Source organism: Petaurus breviceps, unplaced genomic scaffold (assembly GCF_028583685.1).
Source record: "Petaurus breviceps papuanus isolate PSGF00001 unplaced genomic scaffold, PetGlider_PUasm1.0 140, whole genome shotgun sequence".
NCBI classification, from domain to species: Eukaryota; Metazoa; Chordata; class Mammalia; order Diprotodontia; family Petauridae; genus Petaurus; species Petaurus breviceps.
In genome coordinates, this window is record NW_027185698.1 from 46,346,762 (window position 1) to 46,359,599 (window position 12,838).

At 38.1% G+C, this 12,838-nt stretch overlaps 1 protein-coding gene across 2 annotated transcripts in view; it reads right to left on the reverse strand.

The window, feature by feature from the left end:
* Positions 1 to 12,838, reverse strand: part of MAEA (macrophage erythroblast attacher, E3 ubiquitin ligase) — a 153,960-nt gene that overhangs the window by 45,168 nt on the left and 95,954 nt on the right. Inside the window, exons 4-5 of one of the 2 annotated variants that reach the window (XM_069071477.1) lie at positions 4,888 to 5,010; positions 4,055 to 4,168 (exon numbers count right to left, since the gene is read on the reverse strand). In XM_069071477.1, the coding sequence (XP_068927578.1) occupies positions 4,055 to 4,168; positions 4,888 to 5,010 (237 nt within the window). The remainder of the gene's footprint in view (positions 1 to 4,054; positions 4,169 to 4,887; positions 5,011 to 12,838) is intronic. The other variant, XM_069071486.1, reaches the window with a different exon arrangement.

Genomic DNA, 12,838 nt, shown 5'->3' on the forward strand with positions numbered 1-12,838 from the left:
ATATAGCCTAATGCTGATCAACTAATTGGAGAAATGAATGGCTCTCTCTTTTCCTTACAGCAGTAAGAAAGCAGGGTGAGGGTGGGGGATGGGGTAGGCAGGGACAGCTCTGGGCTATAGATGTTCCATTTGTGGTAGAAAGGCAATTACTAAATGAGACTATTTAAGCAGAGGAGCGGGATTCCTCAATGTCTTGGAACGAGAATTGGAAGGAGTAGTTCAGCTCTGGCTGCTCAGCTATGCTTAGCTTGTTCACATGGTTATGTTATCATTAATATGACTAGGAAGTCAAAATAGTATTTGAATCTGGAGGTTTGGGTTATTTAATGGGGACTTTTTTTTCTCAACTCCAGAAAATGAAAAACAGCAGGAAAATTCTCTTCCAACTCCTACAAAAAATAAATTCTAGGAAGCAAACTAAAAATAAGAATTTAATAGACACCCACCAACCTCTCTGTCTGAAACCCCCAAACCTTTTAAAGGATTCCTTTTGAGGCTTAAGTATATAAACAGGTGTTTCTTTAAAGAAACCCCTCTTTAGGTCATAAAATGTATGAAATATAACCTGCTGAAAACAAATACCACAGCAGCAATTTTATATTATAATCTATTATTTTAAAAAGTCTTAAGAAAATCAAAATAATCCTTGAATATTTTCACCACTCATTTAAACAGTTTTCTTCCTTCACTTCTCAAATGGAGTCTTATTCATCCTTTCTTTATCTGCGTGCTACTTCTGAAATACCTCAGATAACATCAATAGATATTTCCAAGAATTTGTGCATTTAAAAAAAGTAATTAAAAGAAAGCAAAAATCCTTAACAGCTTGGTGTTAGTAAATCTAATGACTTAAATATCCCAAAGGAGGACTCAAGGCTTATGGACCAGGAAAATAATACACTGATAGGTCATATTCACTGAAGTCAGGGTAATCTGCCCTTCAATTAATTTGACTTTTGGAGTTCAAATGTGTTCAAATAACAACACAACAGAATTTTTTTTCTCAAACCATGCCATTTCTCTAAAGGACTGGGATGCTTAAATTCGAGATTCATTAAAAGGTGAGAGATCATCCAAAAATTAAAAATAAAAGCCTGAACTTGCTGTTGAATATTTTAAAATATTTATTAATAGCATCCTATCAATAATCATACCCTTTTGAAAAACAGTATATAAATTCTATATTGAAGCTTCAAAAGCCATTGTAAATTGAAATTTTGCTTCTAGATATTACTAGAATTAAAAGAGATTTAGATGCTGACTTCTCTTCGATGCCTTACTATGTTCCTAATACATTATTACCATCAGAATCTTTTGTGTTTGGGGAGGGGAGAGGGAAAGGAATCAGCCATAACAAAATAAAGGCAAATCCTATATTCTGTATGCTCAAGTTAAAGAAGGTTGATGCTTCAACATTAATTTATAAGAAATAAAGTTTGCATAAGATTACGTATTTATTTTCTTTCTTTTTTTTTATTTTTGCAGGGGGGAAGGCAGGGCAAATGGGGTTAAGTGATTTGCCCAGGGTCACACGGCTGGTAAGTGTTAATTAAGTATCTAGGGCCGAATTTGAACTCAGGTCCTCCTGACTCCAGGGCTGGTGCTCTATTCACTGTGCCACCTAGCCACCCAAGATTAGGTATTTATTTATTGAATGATCTAGTATAGGGGTCTCCAGCAGCTTCACTTGAAACCTCTGGTCCCAGACCTGGGACCTCGATAGCAATCTGATCAGTAACTTCTTTATTGGCCCTTATTTTGCAACTAGTCCACTCCTAAGGCTTCAAACCACAAATAGGCTGGGGGGTGCTGAGTGAATGTGAAATATCCTACATCTCAAGTGTGTGTTGTTGGCCTGGCTATATCAAGTCTGACTACAGCTCTGTCTCATAAGCTTTTGCACACTGTGACATACAGAACAGCTTACTTTTCTTCAATGTAATGATTTTAGAATTTCAAGGCACTCCATTCATTCTATGTAGAGTTGGGGTGCTAAGACCAACTGGTCTATTTGTTTGCTTTTCCACTTGGTTTTGTGTGTCTATTTCCTGACTTCCTCTGGATCCTACTGGTTTCAATTTTATTTCCAGGAAAAAAAGAGCCGTAAAAATAATATCCATTTTCAAAATACATAAGCCATCAGTATTATTTGTATAGATGTATTTTGCCTCCAAATTTTCCCAAGGTGAGTTCTACCAGTCAGCAGCATTTACAGAGTGCCCACTGTGTACTGAGCACTGGACCCCATTCATAGCCTTCAAAAGGAATAATGCAGAAAGCCAAAAGTTCTCCTTCTTAAGGAAAAGGAAAAATTTACAGTCTCTACTCCACATCTTTGGGGATCCAAGAGGCCCTGCAACACTTGGTATGTCTCTTTGCTGATACAAAACCCCACCCGGACACTGGACTAGGTGCTCATGAAATGATTCCAAGAACAGAATTCTTTTTGTTGTGAGTGATGAGGATCCTCATCCTGAGAGCTGATTACAAGAGATACTCATTTCAAACACAAGCTCACTTTCTCTTCTACCCCAAACCCAGGATAACACAAGGTGCTGAAAGGTGAGACGTTTATTTAAACAAAGGCATGGTTATATTGCCCAATGTGCTCAGTTGCTCTAATAGGAAGAAACTCCATATCTGATTTATACTCTGGCAAGGATTTAGAAAGGCAAGGGTCATTTTCATGTTTGGGAAAGGGGAGGTATCTTATATGATGGCAGTATCCTATATGTTGAATAAGACTGGGAGAAACTCTCTGACTGCCTCCACTAAGCATTGGGTCCTATGCTCTATACTCCCTTCTATTTTTTCTGCATGTCTCTAGTTACACATACCTAGATTTCCTTGGTTAAGTATACAGCTAATACTGGTACAGGATTGAGTACTATGTAAAAATGAGAAAGGACAAAAGTTGTGATGTTTAACAAGACTCATGTTTTAAATAATGAAAAGGAAATTACCTTATTTAACTGTAGTTATGATTTTTCTCAAAACTTATTATCAGGATTTAAATAATTGTTGCCTATTTAAATTAAAACAACTTACCTAATCCTTAAATGAACAAACTTCCATATATGCCCAAAACATATATATACCTTGGATGCAGAATCATCAGAATGTACATTTGAACCTTCTAGTTCTAAGATTCTATGGTTATAAACATCATGAATAAATGTTACAGAAGGCATTTCTTGACCTATGATCTCATATGATCCTTCTTGAAGTATAAAATCTTACCTCTGCTTCTGTGTTTGTCTAGAATTCATATTCAGTCCCAGAAATCACTTGCCAATTTAGAGTTGGGCAGGATCTCAGAGGCTGTCTAGTCCAACTCTCTCATTTTATAGATGAGGAAACTGAGGGAAGGGAGGGGAAGTACTCTGCTCAAAGTCACCCTCTTATTATCACCAGAGGCAGGATCTGAACACAAGTCCTTTATTGCAGAGGCAGGCTCTACCCATTTTGTCAAGCTGTTATTAAGTATTTTACTAGATTAAAATTATTTTTAAAGTACACTTTAGGGCTTTATGAGGTTTCCTTTCACATTATGAAATTTTGTAAATTAAAAATCATCATGGTTTAGAAGAGGTACAAATCTGCAACCCAAAAATTTCGCTTTAACTTGATTTCTGTGTCGGCTTAGAATTTCCCTCCAGTTTTGAGTACAAATTACCTATGTTGGGCATTCATGGAGCTCCTTGGGGATTTAAATGCTCAGTTTGAATGAGAAGGGCATAGGTAAATTCTCACAAGCTAAGCTGAAATTTGCCCAAAGCAGTCAAGTAAGATTCTTTTTCTCCCAATTCTGTTCTTTCAGAGTTTCACTTAATAGATAATTAGGGCTTGCAGAAATGACTTATTTGGGGGAGGGACATTTTCTTTTCTCCCTCAGGTTTTTATATTGTAAATTGGTGATGACAAAATGAAAGCCTTGAAAAGCCAGGTTCTTCAGGTAACAGCCATTTCTTATGGTTTGCATATAGACTAAAATATGATACAAGGGTTTCTTTTCTTTTTTAAGCTGTAGAAGGATGTGATAGTATTTACATACCAATTCTGGTTTTCCTTTTAGGGTTTCCATAACAAGATCATCATTCTCTCTAGGGGAATCACTGGCCGATTTACTTTTGCGTCCCGTCTTCGTTTCGCTCTCGTTTTGACGGCCCTGAGTGACAGAGAATGTCACTCTTTCCTTGTTATAAGTGCACTCAGACAATGCTCAGACAATATTTGGGGCGGGGGGGGGAGGTTAAAGAAGCGCTTAGTTTAAAAAACAAAGAACAAAATCTTTCAAGGGAGGCAGGGATTTTGGTTAATGTCAGTTAAAAACAGATTTCTGCAAGCCCTAGAATAACAAAAGTATTTTAAAAAGCAAGTTTAAATATTAGAGTTTAATTGTAAAAGCAAGTGTATCATGGTTTTTTATTTTCAGTTACTGGTCTTGAGAAAAGTGTCCTTTCACTGGTACCAGGCTACAGAATTGGTATTCTTGCTTGACAATTATAGTCATAGAAATATGCTATGTATAACCTGGTGCTCAGAATACCATTCTTCCATAGGTTTTTTGAAAGTCTGCCTTATTTACACACCATACAGCATGTCTCCAACATAATAATAAACACTGTATATAACACCTCACACTCCTAGAAGAAACAGTACTCTTGAGATTCAGTCAAGCCTTGGTAAAGGGAGGGATAGGGTTTTCATATCATTTGATTATCTGCCAACAAAAAGAAAAAAAACTGAACCAAAAGGATATAAATATATTTGGTCCACATAAATACTGTAACCCTCCTTCTCCAAGTTCAGATGGTATTAGCCACAAGATATAGGCACTAAGGGTATTATTTAAGCCAACAGAAGATCTGTAAGAGATCACTCTACCTTCATTTTCCTGAGTCTTGATTTGTTATCATGACACCAAGCCAAACAAGTCATGGTCTCCTGTCTTTCCAAAGATTCTTCCACTTCTTTGGCTGTCAAGAACATCTCAATGTTCACCAGATCCTTAAAAGAAAGAAATAATTTTTATTAAAATAGTAAGAAAAAAAAACCCATGAAGTGGCTAGGTGGCACAGTGAATAGAGCACTGGCCCTGAAGTCAGGAGGACCTGAGTTCAAATTTGACCTCAGACACTTGACACTTACTAGCCATATGACCTTGGGCAAGTCACTTGAGAGAGACAGAGAGACAGAGAGAGAGAGAGAGAGAGAGAGAGAGAGAGAGAGAGAGAGAGAGAGAGAGAGAGAGAGAGAGAGAGAGAGAGAGAGAGAGAGACAGAGAGAGAGAGAGAGAGAGAGAGAGAGAGAGAGAGAGAGAGAGAGAGAGAAAAGGAGAACACACAACCAGAAGTAAGAAGAAATTAAGGTGAAATTTAGAACATTACATGGAGTCCATTAATTTACAGTTAGATCACCTGATAAGCATTCTTCCCCAGGTAATTACAAACATCTTTCTTTAGAATGAACTCAACAATTTGGTGAAGAAAATTATTTTAAGAATTGTGAATCTGTTACATTAATGTTTTAGACACATTTAAGATCATGTGTTGTCTTCTTTATTTTCTTCATTTCACTGGGGTTAAAAAAAACACAGGTAGCAGTTAAGTATATTTAGGCTTGATAATTAAGTCAATTTTGGGAGGCGGAGCCAAGATAGCAGAATAGAAGCCCAAACTTGGCGTGAGCTCCCACTCCAATCACTTCTAATACATGTAAAAAATGACTCTAAACAATTTTAGAGCTACAGAACCCACAAAATGACAGAGAGAAACAAATCTCCCACTGAAGGCAGTCTGGCAGGCCAACAGGAAAGGTCTATCACAGTGAGGTGGGAGCTGAGTGCAGTCCCTCAGGAGCCACATGGTTCTGGCCCCAGGGCACCCTAACCAGCAGCGGCCAGAGCAGACTTCAGGAGGGTGAATCACTAGCAGTTATGGCGGTTTCCAGAATTCCCAACCCATAAATGCCAAAGACAAAGTAAAAGGTCAGTGTGGAGCTCTGTTGGTACAAGGCGGGGGAAGAGAAGAGCCCAATCCAGCCCCTGCCCCTGGGATGAGAAAAGTGGAGGCCTGGAGTAGCTGCTGCCTCTGCTTGGCTGCCTCAGGAGCTCCTGGCCTTCGGATGGTAGGGGGACCAAGCGACCATTCAGAGGGTAATTGCTCTTGCTAACCTGCCTGGATCTGGATCATGGTCTTGGGTGGTGGTCCTTGGGTGTGTGGCCAGTGTGCCAGAGCTTGTGGTGTCTGTAGAGTGGGTGCCCTCCTAATAGCTCCGGCACCTGCAAAAACCCCAGCAACTTGGGACAAAGCTTTCTCCATTCTGGAAGCAGAGTTCTACCATGGCAAAGAGCTCAAAAGTCAAGTAATTGGCTGGCAGTATGAGCAAGCAGAGGAAACACAAACAGACCACAGAATCATTTTTTGGGGACAAAAATGATCAAGGCATGGAGCAGGAGGAAGAAAGTGAAGTCAGAACTCCTGCATCAAAAGTCTCCAAGAAAAATTGACTACAGGCCTTGGAGGAGCTCAAGAAGGATTTTGAAAATCAAGAAAGAGAAGTAGAGGAAAAACTGGGAAGAGAAATGAGAATGATGCAAGAAAATCATGAAAAGCGAGTTAACAGTCTGCTAAAGGGGACCCAAAAATATTCTGAATAAAATAATATCTTAAAAAACAGACTAACTCAAATGGCAAAAGAGGCCCAAAAAGCCAATGAGGAGAAGAATGCCTTAAAAAGCTGAATTGCCATATGGAAAAGGAATTTCAAAAACTCACTGAAGAGAATAACTCCTTCAAAATTAGATCGGAGTAATTTGAAGCTAATCACTTTATGAGAAATCAAGGTACTATAAAACAGATCCAAACAAATGAAAAAATAGAAGGCAATGTGAAATATCTCATGGGAAAATCCACTGACCTGGAAAATAGATCCAGGAAAGATGATTTAAAAATTATTGAACTACCTGAAAGCCATGATCAAAAAAAAGAGCCTAGACACCATCTTTCAAGAAATTCTCGAGCAAAATTACCCCAATATTCTAGAACCAGAGGGAAAAATAGAAATTGAAAGAATTCATCAATCATCTCTTGAAAAAGATCCCCAAAAGAATACTCCTAGGAATATCATAGCCAAATTCCAGAGTTCCCAGGTCAAAGAGAAAATGCTGTAAGCAGTCAGGAAGAAACAATTTGAGTATTATGGAAACACAATCAGGATAACACAAGACCCAGCAGCTTCTACATTAAGGGATCAAAGGGATTGGAATATGATATTCCAGAGGTCAAAGGAGTTAGGACTAAAACCAAGAATCACCTGCCCAGCAAAACTGAGTATAATGCTTCAGGGGAAAATATGGTCATTCAATGAAATAAAGGACTTTCAAGCATTCTTGATGAAAAAACCAAAGCTGAACAGCAAATATGACTTTTTTTTTGCCTTTTGGAGGGAGAAATGCAGGGCAACTGGGGTTAAGTGACTTGCCCAAGGTCACACAGCTAGTAAGTGTCTGAGGCCGGATTTGAACTCAGGTCCTCCTGATTGCAAGGCCGGTGCTCTATTCACTGTGCCACCTCGCTTCCCTGCAAATTTGACTTTTCAATTACAAGATTCAAGAGAAGCATGAGAAGGTAAATAGGAAAAAGAAATCCTAAGGAACTTATTAAAGTTGAATTATTTACATTCCTACATGGAAAAATGATAATTCTAACTCATAAGACTTTTCTCAGTATGAGGATAGTTGAAGGGAATATATATTTGTATGTATATATGTATACACACATATGTATGTATAGAAGGGTATATGTATATATAAATATGTCAGTGTGGGCATATGTATGTTCATGTATACATAGAGGGCACAGGATGAGTTGAATATGAAGGGATGATATCTAAAAAATAAAATTAAAGGTGTGAGATGAATTGAGAGAAGGAGAACGGGAGACATAGATTAGGGTAAATGATCTCATATAAAAGAGGCAAGAGAAAACTGTTACAATGGAGGGGAAGAGCAGGAAGGTGAAATGGAATGGGACAACCTGATTCTTATTGAATTTGGCTTAAGGAGAGAATAACATACACACTCAATTGGGTATTTTACCCTGCAGGAAAATAGGGGGGTAGGGGATAAGAAAGGGGAGGATGGAAGGGAGGTCAGATTGGGGGAGAGGGTAGTTAGAAGCAAACATTTTTTAAAAGGGATAGGGTCAAAGGAGAAAATAGAATAAGTGGGGGGCAGGATAGGATGGAGGGAAATATATTTAATCTTTCACAATATAACTACTATGGAAATGATTTGGGTAACTACACATGTACAACCTATATTGAATTGCTTATCTTCCAGTGGGGGCAGGTGAGGAGGAAGAAGGAGAAAAATCTGAAACTCAAAAAGTTTAAAAAAAAATGTTAAAAAAAATTTGTTTTTTACATGCAACTGGGAAATAAGATATACAGGCACTATGGTATAGAAATCCATCTTGCCCTACTAGAATGTTAGGGGCATGATAGGGAAGCATATATGAGAGAATAGAATGGGAGAAGGGATATTCAGTAGGCTTGCTATTTTGGGGTGGGGGTAGGGGAAAGACGGAGAAAAAATTGTAACTCAAAATCTTGTGGAAATAAATGTTGAAAACTAAAAATAAATAATCAAAAAAAATTAAGCCAATTTTTTTTACTTCATCGTTTCAGAATATTCAGGGGGTGAGAAGCCTCAGACATCATCTACTTCAATCCTCTCACTTTTCTCATATTTACCCTGTGAAGTGAGTAGTGCAACTATGAACTTTGTTTGACAGAATAGGAACCTGTAAGGACAGGATGAAGATGACAGAGAGCAAACTTCTGAGATGCTGTTTAATCTGGAGTCTTTGGCCTCAGAACTCAGTGCTTTCTCCAAAGTACCATTTATTTCCCCTAGACTTGGCAGCTCTTAACGCCCTGTACAATGCTTTACTGTATTAATTTATTTAACCTCTGGTTATTAAATTTGGTCATGACCTGAACAATCCTTTCTCTTAGTGGGAGGTCAGATAACTCATGACTTCTGTTTTTGAATGAATGAATAAATATTTAAGATTATTGATTAAGCACCTCCTATATACCATTTTTGGCACTGCAGCTACAAAGATAATATATGGGGACCTTTAGCTCAAGGAATTATATTCATGAATTTCTCAATTTGATGAGTCAATAGATGCTCAATAAATGTTTTTTAAAAGCCTAGAATGCAAATATTTTCATAATGACACACAAAACAAATCCAATAAATTATTCTTTTAAAAAAAATTCTTAACTTAGTTTACATATTTAAGAAACAATTTTAAGTGCACACAGAATCTCATTCCATTATCTTTGTTGTTTTCCAAAAAAGAACATATGGAAATGGTAGCTTTTAACGAATCTCAGTCTTTGGGCACTGAAATGCTTCCATTGGACCCTTCTTGCCCAAAGGGCAAATAAGGCCAGGAAATGTGAGTCTTATTTCCACGAGAGTTTCATGTGGAAAAGGCATAGATGTTTCTTAAAATGCAGAATCCTGACCTTCCGGGAGGCAGCAGCCACAGTTTTTCCAGCATGGTGTTGGACTGTGGAAAGAATACAGGATTTCTAATCAGAGGAAAGGCGGTCAAATCCTAGCTCACTTACCACCTGTCTGACCATGGGCATTCACAAAAATCTCTGGGCTTCAATTTCCTCACTTGAAAAATGAAGGTTGGGGAGGCTAGGTGGCACAGTGAGTAAAGCGCTGGCCCCCGAGTCAGGAGAACCTGAGTTCAGTTCCAGCCTCAGACACTTAACACAGAAAAACTAGCCGTGTAATGCTGGGCAAATTACTTAACCCCAATTGCCCTTCAAAAAGTCCCCCCCCCCCAAATGAAGTTTATACTAAATAAGACTAACTCTAATTTAGTCTAGAGTTAGACTAGCTCTAAATCTGAAACTCCTATGATCCCAGCCAGGTATTACCTGTCCTTCCCTGCTCCCCCCCCTCCCCTCCCACAGTTTCCACTCTGCCAGTCCTTCCCAATCATCATTTCTCCTTCTCTCTACCTAGTTCTAATTTAGAGACCAATACAATTTATGAAAAGAATGAAATAGGTAAATAAAGTTATAGAAAAGTTTGAGAGGTAAGGCATAGGGGAGCAGAACTTGGAGGAACAGAGAAGGATCTGGTTATTTTAAAAAAATATGAGAACATCATTTTTGGCTGAGACTTTGCTCAGCATTCTTGTCATTATTAATTAAGATGCAGCTTCCTTTGACTTGAATGTCATAGCCTAAAATCCTGCCAGACATTTGAAAATACTTCACATTGCTGGCTAAGATTCATTAGAAATCCTGTGGTATGCTGCCATTTGAATAAGCAGGAGATAAGGGGATGTGACAAAATGTGCTAGTGTCTTATTTGTAAGGCCAGGGTGGGATACCAAACAGGATTGCTTCCTTGACATGGCTATTACTACTATAGCTATCTATCCAATTAGATGTAGGTACCATGTATTAGAATTTTTAATCTAGGGTCTGTGAACGAATTTCAAAAATATTTTGATAGTTGTATTTTAATATAATTGGTTTCCCTTGTAATCGTATGCATTTAAAAACATCATTTTGAGAAGGGGTTCACAGGCTTCTAATTGCCAAAGGTGCCATGATACACAAAAAAATGTCAAGAACGTCCAGTATTAGAGAAAATATATTCATAAAAAAATTACTTACAATGCCAACCTGGCTGCTGAACTCTACTAACCAAGGTAAAACTGGAAATATATTGCTATTACTCAATTAAAAAGCTTGATAAGGACAAGGTAAGAAAATGGCTGTTCTTGGGACAGGCTGGGTCATTATTGTTATGGTGGGTTATAATTCCTCCCAGTTCTGTACCACTTAAATGTTGTCTTATATTGTTATTCAGAAATCTACTGTTCACCTCTTCTCTAGTCATTCATACTACAAAATGTATTATTTTTCTGCAAAAATCCATGCAATTATTAATTTTTATTCTAATTAACATCCAGTAGCTATAATTCATACAGCTCAACAGGCAAGTTCCCTTGCCAAGCTTGGCCTGTTGATTTTACCTTTGCATTATCTCTAGAGTATACCCTTTCTCTCCTCTTGTACTGATATCACCCTAGTGCTAGCCCTTATCACTTAATGTCTGGATTATTGCAATAGCCTGCTGGTGGGCTGCCTCAAATCTCTTCCCACTCCAATTCATTCTCCATTCAGCCAACAAAGTAATTTTCCTGAAGTGCAGATCCAACCATGTAAATCTCCACCCCCAACTCAATATATTAACTCCAGTGGTTCCCTATCACCTCCATGATCAAATACAAAATATTATTTGTCATTCAAAGCTCTTCATACACTAAACCTCCTCTTACCTTCCCAATCTTCTTATACTTACTCTGCACCATGACGATCCAATGACAACAGTCATGATATTCCACAAAAAAGACACTCCATCTTTTGGCTCCCAACATTTTCTCTGGCTGTGCCCCCATACTTGGAATGCTCTCTCTACTCCACCTACTGCCTTCCTTGGTTTCCTTTAAGTCCCAACTAAAATCTCATCATCTACAGGAAGCTTTCACCAACCTCTTTTAATTCAAGTGCTTTTCTTCTGTTAATTAGCTCCTATTTATTCGGTGTATAGCTTGCTTGTACATATTTGTTATCTTCCCCATTAGACTGTGAGCTCATGGAGGGCAGGGACTGTCTTTTACTCCTTTTGTATTTCTAGTTGTTTAGCACAGTGCCTGGTACATAGTAGGTCCTTAAGAAATGTTTGTTGTTCAGTTGTTTCAGTCTAGTATGACCCTCTGTGAGCCCATTTAGGATTTTCTGGACAAAGATATCTGAATGGTTTGCCATTTCCTTTTCTAGCTCATTTTACAGATGAGGAAATGGAGGCAAACAGGATTAAGTGACTTGCCCAAAGTCATATGGTAGTTGGTTGGTGGTGGTTATCTTTTATTCTTGAAGGGGACCAAAAAGATATCACTATGTTAGAGTCAAGTTTCAGTGTGTCCGACTGGCTGATCAGAGCAATATGAGTTCAGAATGTTCTACCACAGGTTGGGTACAAATAGTCCATGTGAATATCTGGGGGAGTATCTTGTGTTTCTTTTGAGCTATTTCAATTCTGCTTTGTTCACAGAGCATAGCACTTCTCTGATGTGGGTACACCATGCTAAGCAGTTCTGTGCCAGTATCTCCCATGTCACATAATCAATTCCAAAATGAAGGGCCAGGGTAATATAGCCAGAGTCTGAGGCTGGATCTGAACTCAGGTCTTCCTGACTCCAGGCCTGGCACTCTATTCACTGGTGTCACCTAGCTGTCCTCAAGAAATGTTTATCCAATTATGGACAGAGACCATTTGTCTTATGCTTAATTTATCTCATAGCATTTAATACTGTCATTCATACATTAAATATGTACCCTATATAAATACTTAAGAGTGAATTCTTATTACTCAAGACCTCATTCAACCGTTGGCTTGATGATCCCCAAAACTTGTCTCTCTGCATCCCTTCTTCCTAAGTCTTGACTTTGGGCCTATGCCTAGTCCACCAAGCTTCTGCTAAAAAAGTCTTATACATTACTACTTGAGAATTTCTAATAGCAGTAGGCTACAGGAATCATGCTTTGCTAATGGGTGTCAATATCTATGATCAGTTACAGGTCTGAACATTTTTTAACTGAGAGTGCATATATTCTACAAAACTGTAAACAATTCGATAACATTCTATCAATTTCAAAGTTTAAAATCCTTTAACTGTATGCTAGATCATTTCACATGTATGCCACACTGCTGGGTAAAAATCCCAAA